General features: G+C 40.8%; 1 protein-coding gene across 3 annotated transcripts; it reads right to left on the bottom strand.

The window, feature by feature from the left end:
* Nucleotides 1-175: 175 nt before the first annotated feature.
* Nucleotides 176-27,392, bottom strand: LOC121436868 (NADPH oxidase 1). Of its 3 annotated transcripts, XM_041636770.1 has the most exons (13): nt 27,318-27,392; nt 23,900-23,995; nt 12,940-13,050; nt 12,659-12,743; nt 12,209-12,360; nt 11,924-12,105; nt 11,706-11,838; nt 6,929-7,021; nt 5,467-5,702; nt 5,091-5,253; nt 4,660-4,806; nt 4,346-4,470; nt 176-302 (listed from the first exon to the last, which is right to left on the bottom strand). In XM_041636770.1, exons 1-13 carry the CDS (start codon nt 27,360-27,362, stop codon nt 176-178), a joined length of 1,695 nt encoding a protein of 564 aa, XP_041492704.1. In that variant the 5' UTR covers nt 27,363-27,392. The 3 variants fall into 3 exon arrangements, with proteins under 3 accessions (XP_041492704.1, XP_041492703.1, XP_041492702.1); XM_041636769.1 differs by lacking the exon at nt 4,660-4,806 and having other exon boundaries at nt 27,318-27,362; XM_041636768.1 differs by lacking the exon at nt 12,940-13,050 and having other exon boundaries at nt 27,318-27,362.

The raw sequence follows: 27,392 nt of genomic DNA, 5'->3' as shown, positions 1-27,392 counted from the left end.
TTCATGTGCTTTGAAATTATTGTGGCTTATGCAGCTCTCGGGTTGGCAAAGCTCAGTTATGGTGAAGTTGAATGCAAGCTTTTAAAAGGAGGGAGTGAAGTCCTTGAGAGGCACAGTATTATCTAGTAGCTGACTGCAAGGTGGGAAAGTGGGCTACTGTGCTGCTTTCTGTAATTCAGAAAGTTTCTTTGTTGAAGTAGAATTGAACCTTCCTAGGATCAAGACTTGAGTATCGCTGACAGCATTTGCGCAGGCTCCTTGCCAAAGTCCGAGGGCCGCATAAGAAAACCCCCACTACAGACCTGTAGGAATAGAGCAACAGTAATTACCCAGATGCAATGAAAGCTGTTAGTGGAAATGGAGAACAGCCTCTGCTACTCCCAGCAATGTCGAGCTGTGTGTGACTGGGTCCATCATCATTCTGTCCTTTGCTGGGGTGCACATGGCCACATGGCCCCCACCATTCTCTGAGGAGCTATTAGTAATGGTTGCTGAGGGAAAGAGTCATTTTCACCATTTTCTTCAGTCCTATAGCTACTGGAAACTTGCCAATGCTGGAAGCAGCCCTAATTAAACTTACTAGGTCACCAAAAAGGGAGGAAAAAGAACCCATGAAAGTGGAAGAGGGATGAGTACCAGCAGGAGTGGGAGGGGCACAAGATAGGAAGTAAGTAGGATTGAAATTCAAGTGATCGGCCCTAAAACCACACATAAAGTTAACATTAAACTGAGCAGGTGGTATTTATATAAATTATTTTAGGAAAAAATGTATTCCCATATATGTGTGTATATATGTTTATATACACACATATATGGAAATATATATAGCCATGAATTTGAGGTGGAAGGAATTGGGGGAGGAAATAATGTACTTACTTTAACTCCAAAAAATAAAAATATTTGAAATACATTATATACATGTACGAAAATATAATGAAGCTGGGTGGTGGTGGCACACGTCTTTAATCTCAGCACTTGGGAGGCAGAGACAGGCAGATCTCTGTGAGTTTGAGGCCAGCCTGGTTGACGAGAGCTAGTTCCGGGACAGGATCCAAAACTACAGAGAAACCCTGTCTCGAAAAACCAAAAAAAAAAGAAAAGAAAAGAAAAGAAAATATAATGAAACCCATTGTATATAATTTATATGTTCTGATTAAAAAAACTTAAATTCAGTTGTTGAAATCCTCCTTCCAAGAAAATTTTCTCTTAACATTTTGTTTCCAAGTCCTAAGTATGCTCTCAGCCTTCCCCCATTTTATTGAGACACAAGATACTGAGCAATACTGCTGTTAAATGATAGGCTTTGGGGCAGGGGCAGGAGAAAAAGACAGGAGAAATTAAGAGGACGATCAGGGAGAGATCTAGTTTGTCTTTGATGCTAAGTGAAGAGACCTCAGCCCAGATGATAAAACCAAAATGACCTACCGAGATAATGCAAGGTTTTTTCTAAAGACAAGTCAAACAAGAATGTTAATTAAATCGATGAACTGTGCTTACTCAGGCCTAGAGCATCACCCTGAGTTTTGCCATAGAGGCTTCCCTATCTCATACTTCACAAAAGCACCTGACAACTTCGTTCACAAAAGAATAACACTTAAGTAAAGAAAGTTTTATTCATTTTTAACTCCCCTGAATTTTAAGCTTTGTTTCCATATTAAACCATGTAAAGTATACCCTCTGGGGAATGTTAAACCCAATGACAGGATTATACATTGTCATTGTGAAAGTACATAGATGCAACTCTCTTAAGAAGCCTGTGTCCATGTCTTGGGATTATATACTGCCCTTGTCCTATATGATTCTCTGTTGAAATACTTAAACTCATGAACTTGCTTCGTTTTGATTGGTCTTCAAATTCTTTTCTGCCAAATAATCAAGGCTTTGGCTTTTCCTGAATGGAGGTCCCTAAGGGGGAAGGGTTGAGCTATCTCAGCTAGTGCAGGCAGAGGCCAGCTCTGCCATCCCACCTATGTCACTATGTCATCTCTTTCTCTTTAGAGAATTGGAATTCAAGTAGAACCTACCTTGCAGGGTTCTTCTGAGAATTACAGACATGAAATAGATGGAAAAGTACCTGTCCTGCAGCAAGTGCATATGAGCTAAGTGCTATATAAAGAAGCTTTTGTGAACTTATCCCCACCCCAAACTTTACTGTGCCTTTGAAGGAGGTATTCTGCCAAAGCCAACCTTCCTAATTATGCTGTGGATATCAACTTCTCTTTTTAAGTCTAATTATGGCATAGTACATGTACCATAAAATGCACCCTTTGAACTGTACCATTAATGCTTTTTAGCATAACCACAGCGTAACCACAAAGTTAATACACAACCATCATCACTAATTCCATCCTCCTCATCTACATTTGGTGCAGGAGAATTGTTTGTATTCTGTCAATCATGTTTTAAATAAACACTGATTGGCCAGGCAGGAAGTATAGGCAGGAAAACCAGACAGGGAGTAGAAATGATGCAATGAGAACAGGAGAATTCTGGGAAGGAGGAAGTTGATTCCTCCCAGTCCTGTGCAAATCACCGAGGAAGCAGGATGTGACCTGCCAGCTGAAAAAGGTACCGAGCCATATGGCAAAAATAGATCAGAATAATGGGTTAATATAAGCTACAAGAGCTAATAAGTAGCCTGAGCTAATGGGCCAATCAGCTTTATAACTTATAGAGATCTCTGATTTTTTGGGGGGGCTTGCCGGCTGTGGGGTACTGGGTGGGACAGAAACCCCAACAAGCAAGCTCCTCATGTTACATACATTAGAACGCACTGGTTTCCTCCCAGCTGTACCATCCTGCCCTACAGAATCACTGATCTACTTTCTCTACATACAGAAAGGTCATACCACAAGTGACCTTTTCTTTCTAATAATGTTCATTTTTTAAAAAAAAAAATGTATACATGTGGGGGTAACATGTGCATGTATAATATCAGATTCCCAGGAGCTGGATTTATAGGAAGCTGTGAACCACCTTTTATGGGCAATGGGAACTGAACTCAGGTCCTCTGGAAGAACAGCAAACACTCTTCACCACGGAGGTGAAGAACCCCCACCCCCCGGTTTCTCTTATTCAGCTTAGTATCTTCAAAGTTAATCCACGGTATTGCATGTGTCAGTACTTCTCTCCTCTTTATAGATAAATAAAACTCCATCCTCCACATACAATACATCTGATGATTGGAAGTTGGGATGTTTTCACTTTGGGCTATTATAAATAATGCTGCTATGTACATGCAATATAGTTAGAGTCCTTATTCTCCAGTTCCTGGCTATTGTAGTTTGAATGTAATTGGCCCCCATAATTGCATAGGGAGTGTCACTTTTAGGAGGTGTGGCTTTGTTAGAGTGAGTATGGCCTTGTTGGAGGAATTGTCCACTGTGAGGGCAGGCTTTGAGGTTTTCTATGCTCAGGATACCGCCAAGTGTCTCAGTTGACTTCCTGTTGCCTGCAAGATGTAGGACTCTCAGCTACTCCTCCAGCACCACTTCCGCCCACATGCTACCATGTTCCCCACGATGATGATAATGGACTGAACCTCTGAAAGTGTAAGTCAGACTTGCTGTGGTCATGGTGTCTCTTCACAGCAATAAAACCCTAAGTAAGACAACTATATATCAGGATGTGTGTATACATGTATCTGTATATATACATACATATATGTGTATATATGTACATACATATATATGCATACACACACATCTGTAGAGGCCAGCCTGGGATATATGAAACACTGTCTCAAAACAATGAGCTCTGTTGGTCAGTGAACTAGATAAAGTACCCCAAATTATTGAGCACCCCAACCCCAAAATGTGTGTTAATTTCTCTGGTGCTCTATTTGGTTCAGTACTATCTATAAGGGTAGAGTATCTTCACCTTGTTCATGGCACAGATGCTTGTGGAAACAAGGAACAGGTTTTCCTCAACTGCAAGATCGTGACCCTTATTTTACTAAAATCCCAGATGAAATTTCCTCAGTCCTCAAGTTTTCTGTTAAATTTATTTGTGTGTGTGTGCATGCATATGTGTGCATGTGTGTGTGTGTGTGTGTGTGTGTGCGCGCGCGCGCGCTGTGTAGGTCAGTCAGAGCTCAACACGTGGGTACAGTGCCATGGTTCAAGAGTGGAGGTCAGAGGACAACGTAGGGGAGGGAGTTTGTTCTCACCTTCTACCATGTGAGGTCTCAAGAACTGAAGTTGGATCATCAGTCTTGGTGGCAAACACCTTACCTGATAATCTGTCTCTCTGGCCCTTTCTGGCCCAGCGCTCTTTCCCCAGGTGTGCTCAATAGACTTAAATTCTAACTCTATAGACTCAGTTAAGTGGAGGGCGAGGTACTTACTTGGGGTGAGCAGCCGCTATTCTGGAAAACTCATTGTCCCACATGGGTCTCCCAAAGGAGGTTTTCTGTTTCAGACCTGTCAGGACATCCGTGGCTTTGTCAAAGTTTAATGCTGCATGACCAGCCTGGAAGCAGAAAAATATAAAATTAGAAAATCCAAGTTTGACAGCTGCTTCTGCCTTCAGCCACTTTGAAACCTTTGGTGTGAGAATGAGGCCAGGTAAGAAATGATAAGGAATACTTATTTTAGTATTCATGCATTATATTTTATTTTAACATTTAGAGATTGGAGTCAGTGCTTTAATTGAACTCACAATGTCGCCATCCCAGTCAGTGAGAAAGAGACGGTAGTTTAGGAAATCCATTTTGCCTAATTCCTCCATCTCTTGTTCCAGGGAATTCAGTAAGTTGTTGAACCAGGCAAAAGCACCTGTCTCTCTGCAGATCCAGTAGAAATAGATCTGAAATCAGCAAAAATAGCCCATACCCTTATTATGTATCGTTCACAAAGTACACTGTGGTGATGACAGGTGTGTGTAACATCCATACATATATAACACATATGTATATACACAGGTTTATCAATATTTGTTGACTAAGTCTAAGGGTAATGAATGACATTTACCCTACTTAACTATCTCCAGATAAGTTCTCCTGCCCCCCTTATTAAGGGTAAGACCTCAAGCTACAATGGCCTTAGCCTGTCAGGACCAGGCCAGGAGGAAAATGACATGTGGGAACATACCTTTTGTGTTTTGAGTTTGTGGTCTGCACGCTGGAATTTGTACCAGATAGATTTCAAGATGGAAGCAAAAGGAGTGACCCCAATCCCTGCCCCAATCAGTACAGCCACTTCATACTGGAAAACATGCTCACTGACTGTGCCAAAGGGGCCGTCCACTGCAATCCTACCAAATGAGAGAAGACAACAGATGCATGAAGTCTCGTCTCAGTCCTTAACCTTAATTATCCTTCCAGAAACAAGCTGCTTCCCCAGCCGGTACCTGCCCACTTAGTTTAATTATGTGCTTGATTACCAGGCTTCTGCTTCAAAAAGGAGTTGTTTTCTTTTTGGTTAAACTACATTCTGTTTTGAGTCTCTGAAGGTCTCAAGGACCTACCTGGGCATTGGTGAGGGCCTTTGTTCAAATGTCCTTATGAGATTTTCTGTCCAATCCCCTGCTGCTCGGATATGAATGGAGAAAAATTCTTCCTCTGGAGCAGAGGTCAGAGTAAAGGGATGCCACTCCAGGAAGGAAACGGAGGGGCAATTTACAAATATATACTGTCCCACTTCCATGCTAAAGCCGCGCTTGCACATCTGCAGTTCCAGCACTTTAGATGGGTGCATGACAGCCTGTGAGTGAAGCACATAGATCATGAGAGGCAAACTCTGAACATGGCAAGGGCAGGCATTTAGCTAAATGAGTGCTTTTGACTTGTAAGGTATGAGGTCAAGTCCCCTCTAAAAGGGAGCAGCCACTACTTAGCTCCAGACAATAGTTGCAATGTGGGAGTGAGATTCTGTGCTCTCGGGGCTCCTGATACTTCAAGAGAAGGAAAAAAAAATTGCTTTAATAATGTTGTACTTTAGTTCTCATAAAAATAATGGATGCCATTATGAAACATATTTATACATATCACTGTAATATATGTGTATATGATACATAACATATAAGTATGATATATATCACTGATATATGTGTATATACTATATAACACATATTATATATACATAATGTGATATGTGTATATAATATAGATACATACTGTGATATATGTGTATATGATATAATATATGTATTATATAATACACTGTGATGTGTGTATATAATATGTATGTATAATATATATACACATATATCACTGTACCTTGCTCTTGTCTGCTCCATACTTGCCCCCTTATTAGGCGACACCTTTCTCCCCCAAGTAGTCACCATTCTGATTTCATGTCACAATCTCTTCGTCCCCCACATAGTTCTCCGTTGCTTTCATACTCTATATGCATTTATATTTAATTCATATTGAAATTCCTATTCCAAGCGTGCAAGAAAACATGGCATTGATTTGCCTTCCAGGCTTATTTCACTTACCATGATAATCCTGGATGCAGCTCTTCTTCTGTGAATACCACTCAGCCATCTCCCCAGTCCCTCAGAAGTGTCCTTTTAAAGGGGAAACTTCCATCCAGTTTCTTAAATGGCTGATAACCAGCTCTTTATTTTAGTTTAGGTCACAAGAACAATTCCAGGGCCTTGAGCACAGTAAGAAAGCACTCCACCACGAAGCCACATCCCCAGTCCCATCCACCCTTTAAATAATCACCATGTACACAGAACAAAAGACATTTGTGGGTAAGCTCTGGCTCAGGTCCCCTCTTTGTACGCTCCAATGTAGACCCATGCTAGTGGTTCTGGCCAAAGCCCTATTGCCCACAGTTTTGTCCAGCACTGGGGAAACTAAGCATGTTTCTTCTTCCAACATCATTTTTATGGCTTCGGGGGTGAACATCTGACAACTTAGTTCTGCACTCAGGTAGAACAGAGCTTTTCTTACTGCGATGGAAAGTGGATATTTCTTTACCTTAGTAATCACAACCTTCTGCTGGGAGCGGTAAAAGCGAAGGGTCCTTTCAAAGACATATAGAATGATTGGTGCCAGGATCCACTTCCAAGACTGCACAAAGACAGGGTAAAGAGTGAAATCACCCCTAAAGCTCTCCCTTAGGACTTATTCTTGTAGAGGTTCTTCATTTAACACATGCGTATCAAGTTCTCTACTGTGCATCATTATTGAGTCACTGATTTCAGCACAGGTTAAAATGGAAACAAACACAAAACAAGAGTTTTCTTTGTCAATATGTCATCAACAAAATAGAGCATTCCCTGAAATGTACAGGTCATATCAGGAAACAAATGCAAATGACAAAAATAAGACAGAAGGGTATGTGTGTATGTGTGTGTTTTAAATTATATTTCAAAATTTAAAAAAATGAAAATCAAAGAAAGATGCCCATTATGAAAAAAGGAAATGCACAATAGAAGTAAATGATTAAATACAAAAGTAGCAAAACATCGAGGGAGGACGGAGTATAGGTACCAACACACCGCAAAACACCCAAAGTAAGCAGACTTCTTAAAAACACAGTAGCACTTTAGTCTGTCAAGTTACAAGTCAAATTTTAGCAGTGATGTCCAGAATTAACCGGGGTTTGGAACAATTCACGTGTTCACATATGTAACTAATGGATGTTGACAGCATCTGCCTAGGGGGCAATTTGCCAGCCCATCTCAACAGTGTCAAAGTAGTCCCTCTCTTTGATCCTAGAATTTACTTCTAGAAAATAGGGATCGAAAAAAAATAGCAAGGGTGTGCAAAAAGCCCTTGGCAACTATAGTGACCAAAATATTCACTAAAAAAATGACCAAAATGGTATACACAGATGTTTTAAAAACAAATTTTTGAAAGGAATATTTGACAATAGAGGAAAGACTTCAAAGATATAGATAGTATTATCTCAGGTTGTAAAAATATATGAATTTTTGTTTTTAAAACTTTAATATATGTTATTTTTCTAATTTTTAAATGGCGGATGTGTTAAGAGTATCTTTTATAACAAGGTGTAGGGGCACACACATTTAATTTCAGCACTTGAGAGGCAGAGGCAGACAGATCTCTGTGAGTTTGAGGCCAGCCTGGTCTACAAAGTGAGTTCTAGGACAGGCAGAGCTGTTACACAGAGAAAGCCTGTCTTGAAAAACCAGAGTGTCTTTTTGTAAGCATTTATGGAAGAAACAAAGCAATGCATTTAGGTAGCAAAACTGGCATCCTCACTCAGGATATTCCATGGTCAATCAAAGCAACTCCTGAATTTAAGTACATCTTAAAATAGATTCATCTAATGTGTCTTCAGCACTACATAGAGAAAATACACTGATAAGCAATATCCTCACCTGGATCCCATAAAGAGCAGAGTATCTACCCGTGTAAGAGAAAGGGCAGGTCCGCCATTAACCTGTCATCTGGTCATTTCATATGTTCATCAAAGGACTGAAAAGATAGAGGACTACCCACTGTCTCAGAGGCTTTGGTTCAGTTAAGTCCCTACTGTTGATAGGATCTACTATAAGGCATCTGTCTGTCCATCCACCCATTCATCTGTCTAGATCTGATCCTGCACTTGACCTCCACAGCCTCCCTGGTCCTGGTCCTGCACCTCGCCCCTGCAGATAGACTCAGTGCTGAAGCTCTGCTCACTTATGATGCTGTGGCTTTGCTGGAGCCCTCTTCAATAGCTCTCCTGCAGGATTTATTAGCTGACTCCCACAGAGATTCCCTCTGCAGAAATACCATCAGCCTTGCGTCTGCTTCCGGTAAAGTCACCTCGAAATTCTTGAACTCTGCTGTGGCCTCTCTACTTCTTTGTAGCCATTCTATCACTACATAGATAGATGATAGATACTTTTTAAAAGATACTTTTAAATTACTTGACATATTAGTAAGGACCCAAAAGACTCCTGACATAATGCATTGAGTGGGTTATGGAGAAATAAACCTATGCAGCACTGGTGAGAACATACACATTTCTAGGTACTTGGAGAGGGTGATTAGGCAATATTTGCCAGACTTGGAGTTTATTCCATAAATTTACTTGTATATATGTTTAACTACATGTACTAGGCTGTTAATTATACCATTACTTGATAGAACCTAATACTGGTAACATGTGTCCAGCAGTCGGGGTAATTCATACAGTAAGATATTCAGTGATGATAAAAAGAAAGAGGCATCTGCTAGGGACTTGTCATGGGTGCCCTATATCAGAACCACAGATGATACATTTGGGATTTTCGATAAGGAGAGAACTTATTAAACAGCAACAAATACACAAGCTACTATAGGTTGTGTTTTGTGGAGTAGTCCTGATTTCCCTTGATGCCAGGCTATTGGCAAACACCAGTTCATATAGTCACATCTTAGCTATTAATATTAATTCTTACATAGCACATTATATAGTCTATGAGTTTATCTGTGCATATCATTGAAAGATTTAATCCTTCTCAGAGTGCTTTGAGGCATCACAAGTTGTTCTAGTTCCATCAATTTCCTCAATGTAGCAAATGTTATGAGCAAGCTAAAGTAAACTACATCTATGATAATTTCCAGAGGATACACATCTTAATTCCATGAGTTTATTTGTTATTTATTTATTTTCGGTGGTGTTGAGAATCAAATCCTAGGTTTTGTGCATATATTGATCCTCTTGTCTCTGTGCCCCTCAGTGCCAGAATTGCAAGCGCTATGTTCCACTTTTTCTGTGGGTGTTGAGGATCTGAACTTGTGTCCTTCACCACTGAGCTGTAAACAGCCTCTGGAACTCAGTCTCGGTCTGTCTGTCTGTCTTTGTTTCTCTGTCTGTCTGTTTCTGTCTCTCTGCTCTGCCTCTGTTTCTCTGTGTGGTATGTGTGTGGGTGTGTATACATGCGTGCAAGCACACATGTGTGGTATGTGTGTGGGTGTGTATACATGCGTGCAAGCACACATGTGCACATGTGTGGTACGTGTGTGGGTGTGTATACATGTGTGCAAGCACACATATGTAGTATGTGTGTGGTGTGTATACATGCATGCAAGCACAAATGTGCAAATGTGTGGTATGTGTGTGGGTGTGTATACATGCGTGCAAGCACACATGTGTGGTATGTGTGGGTGTGTGTATACATGCGTGCAAGCACACATGTGCACATGTGTGGTATTGTGGGTGTGTGTATACATGCGTGCAAGCACACATTTGTGATATGTGGGGGGGGGGTTGTGTATACACACCTGTAAGCACACATGTGTGGTATGTGTGTGGGTGTGTATACACACGTGCAAGCATACATGTGCACATGTGTGGTATGTGTGGGTGTGTGTATACATGCGTGCAATCACACATGTGTGTTATGTGTGTGTATACACGCGTGCAAGCACACATGTGCACATGTGTGGTGTGGGTGTGTATACATGCGTGCAAGCACACATGTGCGCATGTGCGGCATGTGGGTGTGTATACACGCGTGCAAGCACATATGTGCACATGTGTGGTATGTGATGGGGTATGTATACATGCATGCAAGCACACATGTGTGGTATGTGATGGGGTATGTATACATGCATGCAAGCACACATGTGTGGTATGTGTGGGGGTGTGTATACATGCGTGCAAGCACACATGTGTGGTATGTGTGTGGGTGTGTGTATACATCCATACAAGCACACATGTGCACATGTGTGGTATGTGTGTGCTGTGTATACATGCATGCAAGCACACATGTGCACATGTGTGGTGTGTGTGTGGGTGTGTATACATGCATGCAAGCACACATTTGCACATGCATAGGCATGTGGTGGCCAGAAATCATTTTCCACCTTACTGTTTGACAGGGAGTCTCTCGCCAAATTTTAAACTTCTCAATTTGACTAGATGGACAGGCCACCAAGCACTAGGTATCGTCTTGTCTCTGCCTCCACAGTGCTGGGATTTTAAGTGCATGCAGCTCTGCCCCACTTTTTCTGTGGGTGCTGAGGATCTGAACTCATCCTTATGTCTGTGGACAAGCACTTTGCATGCCTTCATAAAAACTGTGAAACAGTACTTGTCAAGCATGCTGTACCATTAAAGATAGCCTGCTTCAAGGATGTTTTGATTTTACTCCATGAAAATTTGACCGGGATTTATCAGCTGAACTTTTGGAACAATACAGTGGTCAAGGGTTTCATCTTTGGGTTTGTAAAAAACCTAGACTTGAAGGAAAGCTCCATTAATTACTGATGATGACTTCACATAATCTTTTTTTATATTTATGTATTATATATACAATATTCTGTCTGTGTGTATGTCTGCAGGCCAGAAGAGGGCACCAGACCTCATTACAGATGGTTGTGAGCCACCATGTGGTTGCAGGGAATTGAACTCAGGACCTTTGGAAGAGCAGGCAATGCTCTTAACCTCTGAGCCATCTCTCCAGCCCGACTTCACATCATCTTACAGATTTTTTTGTCCCAAGATGGAGATAAAAGAAGTGCTTACCTCAGAGATCATTTATCTCAAACAGCAAAACTGGGACACAGTAAATATTATCAATAACTTTACTTCTATAGAGAGGCCACACAGCATGCAGCAATTAATGGTTGCTACATGCTGTAGCAATTTCTTTCTTTCTCAAGAGTCCCTGTAATTGCCTGTTGCAGATGATTTTTTTTGGAAAATTATAGATATCTTTCATAGGAAGGAACCAACGGTGAGCAAATAATAATGACAATACTAACAAGGGTAACTGTGAAATAGGAGACAGCCCTTCTTCCATGGCATTCTTACCTCAGGGGGGTGCCCCACAAAGTGAGGACGTCTGCAACTCCATTCATACTTATCCCACTCAAGAAAAGACTTTGAACAATTGTGGGGATGACTTTCACCCATGCTTTCCTCCGTTTGACGTCGGACAATTCCACTGAAACACACAAAGTAGGACAGTTTGTGACAATGAATTATCCAAAGACAGGGGTGGGCATGAGAATGGGATCTGAAGACCTTACCCCAGGCCGTGGATCCCTAAGCAGATGATATAGACGATAAAAAGGTGATGCGTATACCAGAAGAGCTCAAAATAATTCCTGCGGATAAACTCCATAGCTGATGTTACCATGAGAACCAAGGCTGTTGTGGCAATCACTCCAGTAAGGCCAGCAACACTGGTAAACGTTGCATGCATTGCTGTCTGTGAAAGGAGAAATGTCAGCCTGGCCACAAAATCTACCAAGAATACCATGATCTCCCTGATCATGACCAGATACCCATGCTTTCGCATCAAATCACCTCACCGTGTTTGGAGACTGGATGGGATTTAGCCAAGAATCCTTTTCTTTCTCATGACGAGAGAGGTTGGAGAGAACAAAGGCAAGCGATCCATCCATGGCCTGCTGGCTTCTACTGTAGCGTTCAAAGTTAAATAGGTGTGCAATGACATGAATAGCTAAGTGGAAGGATGGGAGGTGTCAGGACATTATGGCAACCATATCCCACTGAAATAGGAGACTCCCACCTATAATGCCAAGCAGAATGCAAAGTCCACAGTATATACCCAAGACCTCCCACCACCATCTACTCAGTTCCCAAAGGAACAGATTATATACTCCACGAATATGGTTCTAAAAAGTGTCTCATAAAGAGTTCCAGGTGCTCATTAAATATTTTTAATGTTTACATGCACAGGCAAATGACATTGCACCCTGATCACCTGTTGTCCATGGTTGCATCTTTTGCCACATTACCTGTGAATATGCAGATCATATATGCCACCAGCTTATGGAAGAGGAGGTTGTGATCCAATGGCTTTCTCAGTGAGTGGTTGCAAAACTACAAATGCAAAGTCATCCTGGTCAGGTGTCACAAGTCAGTCTTATGAAATTCACTAATTCCCACCAACATGCCTGCCTTAACCACAGCATTCCAGTACCCAACCATCGCCATCTACCAAAGGAGACCTCTGGGTTCCATTCCAAGGGACTCTTCCTTTAATGTGAAAGCTGAACTGAGCACAGCGGAAACTCACTGAGCAGGTGCCCCTCAGGAAGGACAGCAGATTCCGACACACAGGAATCAGGATCATCATGCTGTTAAAATTCAAGCAGAAAGCAGAGGCTCGGGCAAAGGCCAAGGCGGTCTGGAATAGAGGAGAAAAAAGAGACTGCTACTTTATCTCAGCATCCAGCAGGTGAGGACTGGTCCAGTCTACTTTTCTAGGATGAGCAAATGGACATTAAGGGGCGGTTTCCTGCCTCTCTCAGTCACTCTCTCTCAGCAACCAGCATACCAGGCCAGGCCCTCTGCCAAAGAGAGACAATGGGCTGAACTTACTGGAATTGAGGAATTCTCATGACAGTGGTTTGGAAATGTTGGGTGATTTATTTACTAATGTGAACAAGAACAAGGTTCAGTAATTCTGCATTAGCAAATACAATCTATGAATGTAATAGTTTGCAGAAGATATTTTTATTTCATGCATTTAATTATACTTTTATTGTTTGCCCTTTATAAAATAGCCTTGGAGATCATATATACTTTTATATATTATTAACTAAAGCTTATATTTAAAGATACAATTATGGTTGATGACTTTTTTATTCTCTTTTCCACATTTTCTAATGTTGAAAATTTAAGAAAGCAATACTTGTTTAGAAAATAAAAATTTAACTAGCTGTATGTGATATCTTTAAAATGGAATGCTTGGAGAACTATTAAATATAGCTAGAGATAGAAGGGAAAGCCTTTCTTTGCTCAGCTCTGGGCATGGGACACAGGGCCGTTTGCATGCCAGGTAAGCACTGTTCCCCGAAAAAGTGTAATTTCTAAGTGAAGAGCTTTAAGATGATTTCCTTGAGTGACCAGGGAGCATAAAATAAGAACAGCAAAAGGTCTAGGCAGTCATGGCAGCTGAAGTCAACCTCTCAATTTTATACAACTGGTCTCCAAGTTGCTTTTTGTTTTTGGACTGCTATCTATGAATTACGACAATCTTATAGTAGTAATTGGGTAGGGGAAGAGTCAGGCTATTTTTCATTGCAATTAAGCAAATTTATGAGTCTTACATGTGTGCCTATAAACAACTAAAAAGACAACTATGGGTGAGAATGCACGATTTCTTAGTATTTTAAAACAATTATTAAGGCACACTTCTTATGCTCATGGATTGGAAAAATCAATATTGTTAAAATGGTTATATTAATGAAAGTAGTCTACAGATTCAATGCAATTCCCCTCACAGTTCCAATGACATTCTTCACAGAATTAGAAAAAAAAAAACCCTAAAATTCTATGGAAATACAAAAGGACCCTGAATAACCAAAGAAATCCTTAGCAGAAAGAATAATGGTATAAGTATTACAAAACCGAATCTCAAATTAATACAAGAGAACCATAGCAACAGAATGACATGGTAATGTCATAAAAATACATACAAAGGGATGGGGAGATGGTGAAGCAGGTAAGAACATTGTTACGTTAACATGAGAGTCTGAGTTCTAACCTCTAGCACCCATGTATAAAGCCAGGCATGACAGCAACAGCTGTAACTACAGTGCTTGAGGAGTGTGGATGGAGACAGGAGTATCACGGGGCTTGCTGGCCACCAGCCTAGCTGCACTTTCAGTGAGAGGCTTCGTCTCAAATGAATAATGTAGAGACTTACAGAGCAGAAGAGCTGACAGCTCCGGGCTTCAGAACAGAAGTACTCACACCTATACACACAGATGCATGTATACTCCCCACACAAAGTAAATAATTTTATAAAACAGTATATAGTCTGATGTAATAGAAAAGAGGACCTGTTGTGGGATTGCCCTCTGTATGCTATGAATGTGTTTTATTACCATTAGTTATTAAATAAGCTGTTTCAGCCAATGGCTTAATAGAGTAAAGTCAGGTGGAAAATCCGAACAGAGATATAGAGAAAAAGTAGGCAGGGTCAGGGAGACACCATGTAGCTGCCAAAGGAGAAAGATGGCAGCCGCCAGCCAGAACCTTACCAATAGGCCACACCCTCATGGGGATATACAGATTAATAAAAATGAGTTAATTTAAGATGTAAGAGTTATCTAAAATATGCCTAAGTTATTGGCCAAATAGTATCATAATTAATATAGTTTCTGTGTGATTATTTGGGTCTGAGCAGTTGGGAAACGAACAAGCAGTCTCCACCTACAAAATGGGCCACCAAAGTGAGGCAACTACATCCACATAAAACCTGAGAGAGTTTGGAAAGTTCTAGACACAAAAGAACAGAGTTAAGCATGACTTCTTGGTAGCTGTATTTTTTTTCAGACTTGTTCTGTTTGTTAGAAGCAAGCAGAGGTATGATTTCTTTAAGAGAAGGCTTCCTGACTCCGTGGTAGCAGCAAAAACTGCACAGATCTTTAAGAAGGCTTCCAGAGCTAGTTGCACAAACAGCTCTGGCTCATTCAGGAGACTGAGCACTTGAATGGGCTTTGTGGGCAGCATGCTACAAGTTACTTGGTGGCAGCATGGGCTATCTGCTTTCTATAGTTGAGGTGGCAGGGATGTCTCCTACCTGACAGTCCCAGAGCTGGTGATAAAGGTACCGCCACCATATCGAAAGGCTGAGAGAGGCTGAGCCAGCATCCAGGGATGCCATGACCAAGATGCTTACCATTTTAAAAGTGTTCCTGGTCAGAAAATGATTACAGATATGCAATAGGACAGATGCAGACATAAAAGACCTCTAAATGAGACACAGTGTGTTAAAAAAAATGTACATAGGCTTGGGAGAGAGAAGAAAAGAAGTATAGACAGTTAAAAAAGAAATAAACCATTTTTAAAAATAAAATAAAGTCTTCAAAGAGACAGAGTGCAGATAGTCATATATTAAAGGAGTAAAGAAAAATAAGCCACATAAAAATGGAAAACACACAGTCTGGATTATGTATATCATTGTGTTTTCTTTGAATTTTTTTGGCTGTGAATAAACTAAGTACAGAGGGACATTTCATTGTATGGGCTGCTCTTGACTTCAAAATTTGAGTCTAAGGATATGTTGCTTTGGAAAAGAGGTTTTGCTTTTGTTTCCACAGAGGAGAGAAAGCTGTGGATTCCTTGCCAGCTAATATGATTTAATCAAACAAGACCCCCTGCAGCAATAGCCCAGATGGTCCAACATCTATGGCAGTTTTCAGGACTGCTGGTTGAGATGGACCTACCACACAAGATACCCCATGAAAGACCTGATTAACAGCATCCCCCAATCAACAGGAAGTGGTTTAGAGAACAATGCCCAAATTCCCTAAATGATTTTTTAATGTTTGTTTACCTTTAAAGAGGGATATGCTATAGAGATGAATATTTTGCATTGGTATTAATCTTGGTTTACTGATACAAATTTAAGATCAATTTTGTTATATGCATATTTCTGCTCTTGATTAAGGTATTGTGCTTGTACAGTTCATTTAAAAATGTAATGTATAAATAAGAAATTCAGGTTAATAGATGGTTATCTATAATAGTCAAGCTTGTAGTCATGTTAATTAGGTTTTCTAGATATACAGAGATATATTTCAGATGGATAGGTATTCTTCAAATCTTTCAAATACTAACAGAATATGGCATTTAAAATGTTTTAAGAACTTAGGATTTTTTATGACAATGAAATACATCTGCTTCTGGCAGCACCAATCTACTTCAAGAGGATGATGGGCATTGAAGAGGCTCCTTATGGAGTTGGTTAGCCATCTGGGCAAGAAACTGTTCCCACCCAGACTGCTTGATGGGTATGCTGTATGAACTGGACATGCAGGACCCACAGAAAAATGACTGCTCAACTTGCCTAAAGGTGAGACAATCCTTCAGGGTTCCTGCTTCATGAAAGAGTCTACCAGACATTCTACAGGATACAGAAGAAAGTGACTGGCAAACTGCCAATAGAGGTGAAACAGTCTTTCAAATTTCTTGTTTCATGGAAAAGTTTGCCTGATACTATGGGCCTATAGGCTGAAGATGGATACCCCAATGTTACAGAAGAACTTTGGGTGACTATCCAGGCAGTGAGATGTCTCTGTCAATTCTAGAGTTTTGGAAGTTGCATACACTTCCTGTTAACTTAGGTAATATTATATCCTTCTGGGGTCTTTAATGGAATTGAAGAAAAGATAGTTATAATCACAGTTTTTTTTAGTTATGATAAAATATAAAGTAGATATAAATGTTGTAACTATAATTCTTGCTTGATAACTGTTTTGTTGTATGTAATTTTACTATGTTAAAGTTCAAACCTTCCTTTTTATTTAGACAGAAAAGGGGAGATTATGTGGGATTCCCCCCTGTATGCTATGAATATGTTTTATTACCATTGGTTACTAAAGAAGCTGTTTCAGCCAATGACTTAGTGGAGTGAAGCCAGGTGGGAAATCCGAACAGAGATATAGAGATAAAGTAGGCAGAGTCAGGGAGACACCATGTAGCTGCCAAAGGAGAAAGACGCCAGCCACCAGCCAGAATCTTAGCAGTAGGCCACATCCTCATGGTGATACACAGATTAATAGAATGGGTTAATTTAAGATGTAAGAGTTAGCTAAGACTATGCCTAAGCTATTGGCCAAACAGTATCGCAATTAATATAGTTTCTGTGTGATTATTTGGGTCTGAGTATTTGGGAAATGAGCAAGCAGTCTCTGCCTACAAGGACTCAGAAATACACTCATACAGCTACCTCTACCTAATATCTGACAACAGTGTCAAAAACAGATATTGGGGGGAAAGCCAGCCAGATGGTGCTGATGAAATGGATATATATCTGTTGAAGGAAGAAACTAAATCCATATAACTTATTCTGTGCAAAAATATCAATTCAAAATGGATTAGAGACCTGAATTTAAGGCCTCAAACTTGGAATGTGGAAGACTCTTCAAAATATAAGCATGGGCTTTCTGGAAAAAAAAAAACTCCAATAACTCAGGCCATAAACCCAAGATTTTAAAAGTGGGATTCAAGAAAATTAAAAGGTTTCTCAGGGACTAGTGAGATGGCTCTAGTGGTAAAGGTGCTTGCTGTCAATCTGGGTTTGATTTCCAGGACACTTGTGGTGGAAAGAGAGAAGAGACTCGTGTTGGAGCATTCATGTGCCTGTCTGTGTCATCAGTCTGTCTGTGGGCATGCAGGCCCCGGAAGTGGAAACAGGACCATGGGAGGAGAGGAAGAGATATTAAGGAAGGTAAAAGGAAAAAAATTGAGAAAGTAATGGATTATATGTGACATGAAAGCAGAAGAGGAAATATTTCAAAAGGGGGAAGCAGCAAGTTGGGCTTTGGGGAGATTGGGGAAGGCTCTGCCAGGGGAAGATGAGTAAGAACAAAGTAAAATTGCACAAAAATGCCATAGTAGAAACCCTTTCCTTATTTATACAGTAACTTGAAAAAGAAAGAGAGGGAGGGAGGGAGGAAGAAATGTAGTCAACTATTAAAAATAAATCCTTTTTTCTATACAATCTAAGCCCAGGACAGTGTGACTTCAGTGAAGCAAGCCAGGTCAAGACTGCTTAGTGTCCATGCTGGCTTTCAGCGTAGGCAGCACTGTGAACAAGAGCTGTCCTGCTGTTTTCCATTTCAGACTCTTCTCATGGCCCATGTTCTTGCCCCTGTTGAGTCACACGCTGGCTGGTTTGGGTAGAGACAGCCTGTTCCATTGCAGACGAAATTGTCTCTGCTCATCAAAAAGATCTTACATTTCCACATTGGCTCCCACTGTGTACCTATTTGAGTCACATAGGATTCTGGAAGCTATGATTATAATTGGCAAGTAAATTGAAAATACTGGACTATAATGTCACATCTCCACATTCTGTGGTAGTTACCCATCCAAGACAAATTCTTTTTAGAAAGAAGCAAACAAAAACAACTTTTATTTCACCCTATTGCAGAACATGGAGCTATCCCAATGTATATTCATTTCCCTATATCAACCAGTGGTATTGAAATCTTGTGGTCAGTAAGGCCTCATTTACTGTGGGTTTAAGCTCCTTCCTCTGCTCCTTATTTGCAATGATTCATAGTATTCTCCCAAGATGATCATGAATTTTCAAATTATCCTATGTAATGACTCAATCAATCAATTATGATCTATCAATATAAGGGTCTGATATTCTCTTCAAACATGAAAAGCAGTGGTATAGGCATTGTAGATATTTTAAAATAGCCAGCTTTTAAAACTTAAACTTGATAATTTTAAAGTTTTCTTTTGTGCACATATATTGTATGTTGATCATATTTCTACCCACACCCCCTTACCCTGCTTTCTCTCACACCCCAGACTGGTGTAGGAGGCCCTTCTGTATTTGTGTTGCCTTCATTGGTTGTTAAAGAAACTGCTTTGGCCTTTTGATAGGGCAGGAACTTAGATAGGCAGGGAAAACAGAACAGAATTCTGGGAGGAAAAAAGCAGAAACAAGCAGACACCATGGTTCTCCTGCCCAAGAAGGACGCTGGTTAGACTCATGCCGGTAAGCCACAGTCAAGTGGCGATACATATTAATGGGAATGGGTTAAACTAATATGTGAGAGTTAGCCAATAAGAGGCTAGAGATAATGGGCCAGGCAGTAATTTAATTAATACAATTTCTGTGTGGTTATTTCGGGGGGTTAACCTAGCCAGGCAAGGGGACAGGACGCAGCCTACTCCTCGCTCCTTACAACACCAGCCTTTTAACAATCTTTGCCCCCAACCGTTCTACTTCCACTCTCCTGTCATATACGCATGTACGCTTTTATTTTCTCCATATGAAACTTGAGACCTGCCATTTAAAGAAACCAACATATTTGCTTTTCCGGGGCTGATTTGATTCACTTAATATATTTATCTTCAGTAGCATCCATTTTTCTGCAAATAATCTAATTCTGTTTCATCTTAATGGTTGGAAGAACGCCTTTTGTTGTGTGTACATTCACTTTGTTTGCCTCTCCCTCTGCTAACAGACCACAAACTGTTTATGTCTATTAAATGGAGCCTCTCCATTTCAAGCATCTGCCTATTTGGAAAATGTAAACACGGTGAATTTCAAAATACCAGCTTGAGATCCTTGAATACAGAGCTGGGATGAACTGGCTCTACAATCACATAAAAAGATAACAAAAACATATTGAGTGTAGGAAGTGATTTCCATACACTTTCTGTACTGTGGTCCCCTTTTTGACTGATTTAAAAAAATGTGGGAGTCCCACTGTATTTGTAGACATATATGCTTAAAAAGAACAACTTTCACTATATTAAAATTTAAAAAGTAAATTAACAATATTACCTACCTTGGAAAAGAAACAAAATTTGTGCCTGATGCAGTGTGACTGTTTAACACATGCAGTGCTCATCTCTGGGGAGTGGGAGCAAAGTGCTTGTTACTGACACACTTTGATCTCACTGACAGCAGCATCATTTATAATTCATTTTCATTGTTTTTCATAGATTGAAAATAGATTTTTCCCCCTGGGGCTGGAGAGATGGTTCAATGGTTAAGAGCACTGGCTGCTCTTCCAGAGGTCCTGAGTTCAGTTCCCAGCAACCACATGGGACTCACAACCATCTGTAATGAGATCTAGTGCCCTCTTCTGGCATACAGGCATATATGCAGAACATTCATATATAAAATATAAATAAATTGAATTTAAAAAAAGAAAATAGATTTTTTTTCTCACATATACTATATCCCTATTACAGTTTCCCTTATTCCTCCCAGCTCTTGCCTGCAAATCCACTCCTTTCTGCCTCTCATTAGAAACTAAGCAGGCTTCTAAGTGAAAATATAATATAATAGCAATATAAACCAAACACTATACAATGGAATAGCACAAAACAAACAGAAGAAAGAGAAACCAAGAAAAGGCACAAGAAACAGAGACTGAGAACACTTGATCCTAAATGGGGTGTCTCCATCAAATCCCTCCCCTCAGGGCTCAGGGAACCCTGCAAAAGAGGAAGCAGAAAGAATGTGAGAGCCAGAGGGGGTGGAGGACCAAGGAAACAAGGTTTACCTTCTAAACACGGTAGGACCTGTGCACACACAAACTCACAGAGACTGAGGCATCATGCAAAGGCCTACATGGGTCCCTATCAGATGGGGTCATGGAGCTGGGAGGAGAAGTGGGCACAAGCCCTTATCCCTAACCCAGTGACTTTCTGAGATTGATAACCACTTGCAAAAGAAAATTGTTTCCCTCACTAGGGAAAGAAAGTGCTGTTATTGTGTAGGCTGCATGCCCAGCAGGCGATGGTAAACAGAAGACAAACACAACGGCATCTTTGGAGGCTCCTTGGTTCATAATGTCTTGCCGGTGAAGTAATAGGGGCGGCAGGGCTGCGTTCTCAGCACCCCTGGCCGCCTGCCCGGCTAGCTTATGCCCAAAAAATAATTACACAGACACTGTATTCTTTTAGACACCGCTTGGCCCTTTAGCTCTAGCACTTACAGGCTAATTCTGTTATCCCGATCAACCCATCTCTAATAATCTGTGTGAACCGGTCTTACCGGGAAGATTCTAGCCTAGTCCATCCTGGGTCGGAGCTTCATCCCGGGAGCGGGGCATGGCGTCTCTCTCTGAGGCGTCTGCTCCCGAGAGAGCTGTGGAGTCTCTGACCTCACTTCCTCTTCCTCCCAGCGTTCTGTCCTGTTTTCTCCTCCCACCTATCCTCTAACCAATAAAATGGGCCAGGGCAGTTCCTTTATTAGCCAATGACCTTCCTCCATCATGCCGGGACCTTTTAGAAAAAAATTTTATCTTATTTAAAATTTTTACATACATACATTAATACCCTTCAGATACTTTGTGTATATATCACGGTTTCCATTTGAGTCTTTTTATGGAATTCCTGAATGGTTCTCCATGCCCATAATTCATTTTTAAATAAGGCTTTAAAAATTGAAACATCCCCAGGATATCAGTGTGATTCATTTCTCGGCAATGAACTCTTTGGTCATGAAGTAAGCAAGTTCTTAATAACTAGTCATATTTATTGCATCGTTCTATTAATATAACGCTATTTTTGGACAAATTAACACTTCCTTTAGAGTTTTAGCTTCTAAAAGGAAATGGAGAATGCACTTTTAAAATAGAAAACAGCAGAGTGGAATAAGCAATGAACAGAACATTCAAATTCATTGTGATCTCAACATGTGCCCTTTGATTATGACGAGAAAAGGTTTTTTTGCCAAGGAGAACTGCCTTTAAATACGAACATAGAGTGAGTCTTTGTGGAAAGCTACTGAAATAAGCTCCGCCAAGATGAAAGTGTTGTAACCAATCCCCTGTCTGTTACTCCACAGTACAGAGAAGTGGAAAGCGAATTTGCTGTCCTAACCAGGTAGGGCCTAGGTACAACTGTCACCTCCAAGTCAGTGCACTCAGCTAAGTTTCACCCCCTTTTCTGTACTTGACCGACCCTTTCCAGCCTTCTCATCTTTGTTCATCCCTGAGATGTTCCAGTGTGTCAGTAGGCCCTGAGTTCTGCAGCAATGTAAGCCTCCCTTTTATCCTCTGAACACCCTAGGTATTTATTCCTCATTTTCACAAGGAGGCACTAAACCATAGCAATGGTTTTGAAGTTTTCCTTTAATTTTTAATTACATTTATTTGTGTGTGTGTGCGTGTGTGTGTGCGTGTGTGTGCGTGTGTGCATGTGTGTGTGCTTGCGTGTGTGCGTGCGTGTGTGTGCGCGTGTGTGTGCGCGTGTGTGCGTGTGTGTGTGCGTGTGTGTGCATGTGTGTGCGTGTGTGTGCGCGTGTGTGTGTGCGTGCGTGCGTGTGTGTGCATGTGTGTGCTTGCGTGTGTGCGTGTGTGTGTGCGTGTGCGTGCGTGTGTGCGTGCGTGTGTGTGCGTGTGTGCGTGTGTGTGCGTGTGTGTGCATGTGTGCGCGCGTGTGTGTGCGTGTGTGTGCGTGTGTGCGTGCGTGTGTGCGTGTGTGTGCGTGTGTGTGTGCATGTGTGTGTGTGTGCTGTGAAAATCAGAGGACAGCTAGCAGGAGGTGGTTCTTTCCTGCTGCTATGTGAGAGTCACAGGTAGCAAACTCAGGTAATCTGGCTTAGTGGCAATTGCCTTTACCTGTCAACTCATCTTGCAAGCCACAACCAAGATTTCCTTTTTAATTTCTCTGTTTTCTTTTTTGTTTTTATTTATTCCTTAATATGTTCAGAACACTCAGAACATTTTCCAGTGCTGGGAATTGAACGCAGGCTTGAGCATACCAGACAAGTGTTCTACAATTTATGTTTAGATTCAGCAAGCTCTTAAAATCATACACAGGAGGCCATATGGCAGGTGAAGACTGCTCTGGCCACAGTGGAAGCAGAGGCAGGAATTCTGTCTAGTTAGCCTCCTGGCTCCCCTGTAGGCTCACATGAACTTTGGAAAACCAGTTGTGAGTCACTGGCTAATAGTTTTCCTCAGTTCATATTTTCTTTATTGGCCCTGAAAGAGTATACCCACTATCAGACATAGCAAATAAAAGTACTGCATGTTGACTTAAATTAGAACTTCCTATGAAGACAGCCATGGTGCTACACACCCTGAATCTCAGGTTTCTGGAGGCCAAGAGGCAGATGAAACCTTGTCTCAAAAAAGTGAAAGTGAATATTTTTGTATTCTTATGTGTATAATTGGAGCATATATATATATATATATATATATATTCATCATTTATTTGAAATTCAACTTTGAATGAGCATCTGTATTTTTCCCCTGGTAAACCAAGCCCCCCAGAAAATAATCAAAGAGCTGGGTCAGAAAGGACCACAAATGGAAGATTTTAAGAAACAACATCAACAAGAAAAGAAAACATTAGCCAGGCCTGGTGGCACATGCCTATAATCATATACATACATACATACATACATACATACATACATACATACATAACAAGCTGTTTGGGAAGTTAAGGTACGAGGATTGCAAGAGCTAGGCCATCATGGGTCACACAGCAAAAATACATCTAAAAAAGGGAAACAGAAATCAAAGCCCACTACTCACCCCAAGAATTTGTCTTGTGTAATAGTACTTGTCAGACTGCTCATAATTCAGGAAGGCATACACAAACAGAAACATGTTCAGCCCCAACCAAGACACCTAGAAGAAAAAACAAGCAAGGAATATGGAGGAGCTGGGAAAAGTGTAGGGAAGGGGTAGGAAATAATATGGACATATCGAGTGTCTTGTACTCACCTATTTTCATTTTAAATTAATATAACTACTAGTATCTAGCTTGTTTTCAGAGTGGCCAATCTGAGGCATGCATCTGATGCTAATGAGAAGGATCAGCCACCTGAGGCCCATGGCCCACACCTGGCTCATCACCAGATTGGCATGTCCTCAAAACTCAGAGTGTTTGCTTTTTGGTTTTCACTTTAAATGCTTGAAAACATCAAAAGAATAACATATTGTGACATAAAAATTATATATACGAAACTCAAATGTCATTGGCTATAAATAAAGTGGGATTGGGATGTCTAATCTTTTCCATATCGTTTATGGATGTTTTCTTTGTGCTATGGTGAACTTGAGTAGCTGGAATGGAGACCAAATAGCTTGCAAAAGCCTAAACCATGTATCTAGCTCTCTTCAGAAACAGTGGCCAGTTCCTGGACTGGCATGAGCTTTCAAACTATCACCCCTAAAGAATGACGCTGAATGAACATGTAAATTTTTGAAGAAACAAAGAAATTTAGCATCTTTTAAACAATGCTCACTAGAGAAAGTCTAAACCATTCCCAGCTGGGTCTGCCTCTTTAATTATACCCTGACATATTTTCCTGCTTTTAGGTTGCGAGACTTTTTGGCAACCTAACCTATTGTTTTGTAATTGTGTGAACTGTAACGACTGTGTGCGCCTGTCCAAACCTCCGCGCATTGGCTAAGAGAATAATTTGGAAGCCAGTATGCGTTGCTATGGAGATGAACTCTATCCTAGTCTGCAACTGAACAGATCTCTTTAGCACTGGGATGCGTTTTGATACACCCCAACCCCAAATCACTAAGAAGCATTTCAGCCCAGTAGTAAAGGGTCTTAGTCTGGGGCATGGCCCGTTCATATTCCCTAGCTATAGAGCACTCACAGACCGGGAGCAGCACAGTAAAGTGGTTCTCAGTGTAAACTGGAGTCAAACATCTGAGACTCCATTCTAGTGCCACCATTAGTAGCTCTGTAATATCAGACATGTGATCTGAATTCTAGGAACAGTTCTTTCACCTATGAAGTGAAATACCTATCCCACAGCAGTGTTGTGGGACTTGAAATAACTAATGCATGCGACTTGAGTAATAATACAATGTTTTACATATAGTACAAGCTTAATACATACTAACTACAGGCTGATTTTCCACACTAGCTTGCTCACTCCTAATTTCTTCCTTCCTTCCTCCTTTCTTTCCTTCTGCCGTTTTTCTCCTGTTCTTTTTTTTTTTGTGTGTGATATGGGGTCTCATCGTAGCTGGTTTGACCCAAGTTAGTCTTGAACTAGGCTTAGACAGTCCTTCCACTTCAGCCTCCCAAGTAGCAGGGACAGCAGGCACCACATCCAATCAGTTCCCTCCTGCCTCCTTTGCCTGGGATCCTTTTTCAAAAATGAAGGTCTTTTAGAGATTATTTGTGCCAGTGGGAAAAGAAAATTGAAAGCCATTGATACTTTAAGAATAATTAAAGAATAAGAGACCATGAACCTGAGGAGTGGAAGGTGTTTGGGAGGATGAGGAGGGAGGAGAAGAGAATGGTATAAATATAGTATTCTTATATGAAATTCTATAACAAACAAATTGGAGGGAAATGAATTTGGTGAACAGGAAAAAAACCTCATTTTTGGGATCAGAACTATTTCAGAATGTGAGATGGACACAGGAACACAGCTCTGCATCAGCCCCTTGACACCTGTAGACAAGGTAGGTGTAATTACAGCAACATCTGGGAGTCAGGAATTACATTTCCCACTGTGAATGGAAAAGAAGGTGAAGTGCAAGACCTGGAAAGAAAGAGGAGTAAAACTATTTCAGAGCAATTTATTCATTTTTTTCTAAATAGTACATAGGAGTGCATGGCAGAGATAGCAAGAAGCCGAGGCCACCAGCAGGGCTGCCGAACAACAACTGGAAACCAGAAGTCAGAGAGTTAAATGTGACTCATCCCTGGAAATGATCAATTTCTCCAGCCCCCCAGAAAAGACTAGAAGGGGGGACTGCAGAGGCTTTTAGAGAAACAAACAGCCTTTATCCGAAGCTAATCAATTCAATTAATTAATCGCATGTTCCTCCACCAGCTGATCGATCACCACCCACACCATGCAGGACCTGAGGTCTGGAAAGAATAAATAATTTAGTCAAGGTCATCCAGTAGCAGAACTGAAACTACTTGCCACATTTCCCTTGTCCTAAGCTAGGGATCTCTCGGTTATAGTGCAGGGGGAACTAAACACAGGACACCGAAGATTAAAAAAAACAAGCGCTTGGGTTTTCATTAACTATTAAACAAAAATCAAGAGACCCCAGAGAGTGAGGAAGGGCGCTGGAGCCTCATGGAGGTGTGACTTACAAATGTAGGAAAAACGATAAAGAATGTGGTGTGTGTGTGTGTGTGTGTGTGTGTGTGTGTGTGTGTGTGTGTGTAGAAAGGGATCCTATATAGGTGGAATGGTGAGCAAAGTCTAGCTTGAATACCAGTGAACTGGGTTTAAATACGGTTACCAATTCACTGTGTATCATCTATCATCTAGATATTTCCTTCATAAACCTCCAGGAATTGTTTTATATCTGCTCTGTGTAAAGCAGTAGCTAGCCATCAGCATGTAGTTATGAAACATTTGAACTGTGACTAATTCTGATTGAGATGTGCTGTGCATGTAAAGTAGACATGCTCTTCCAAGGACCTAGAAACAAACAACAGAAATTATATTGATATTGTCTATATTGATTACATGCTGAACGAATGCCCATGAATTACACTTCTCAAGTATCATGTTTCTTTTTATCCTTTTCAGCACAAGTATGAGATAATTTAGACATTTCTCAAATGGCTCATAGTATATTTCTATTGAGCATTGCTGGGTCAAGATGATCTCGAAGATCACTTTCATCTCAACCAGTCAATAGTTTTATAATGGCAGCAATATAGGGAGGGCAGAAAAAAATCAAGACTCCATGTCATCAGTTGGAAATAAGACAGAAGAGAAAAGAGAAAACATGGAAACAAATCTCAACTGCAGGTCCTCATGGTCTGGAAACAAGAGCAGCTGCACTTCATTTGGCTTTGCTCTCTCATCTGGCCTAGAGTTGGCTGTTTCTAAGTGATAACTGACTTTGACAAGATGCTTTCTCTTTTGAATAACTTTACAAATAATAACAAACATGGTGTCTTCTTACTCTGCTAAAATTCCCAATTAATAGGAAATGAAATAGCACTTACCAGAAACAAAACTGAGAGCCAGTGGCTAGCCAGCCAGTTTCCCATTGTTGAGTCCAAGTTTGGAACCTCCGTAGG

The sequence above is a fragment of the Microtus oregoni genome, unplaced genomic scaffold, assembly GCF_018167655.1.
Source record: "Microtus oregoni isolate MIOR12 unplaced genomic scaffold, Mior012 000050F_004, whole genome shotgun sequence".
NCBI lineage: Eukaryota > Metazoa > Chordata > Mammalia > Rodentia > Cricetidae > Microtus > Microtus oregoni.
Note: the sequence above shows the minus strand (reverse complement) of the source record. Positions and strands in the feature narration are given on the sequence as shown.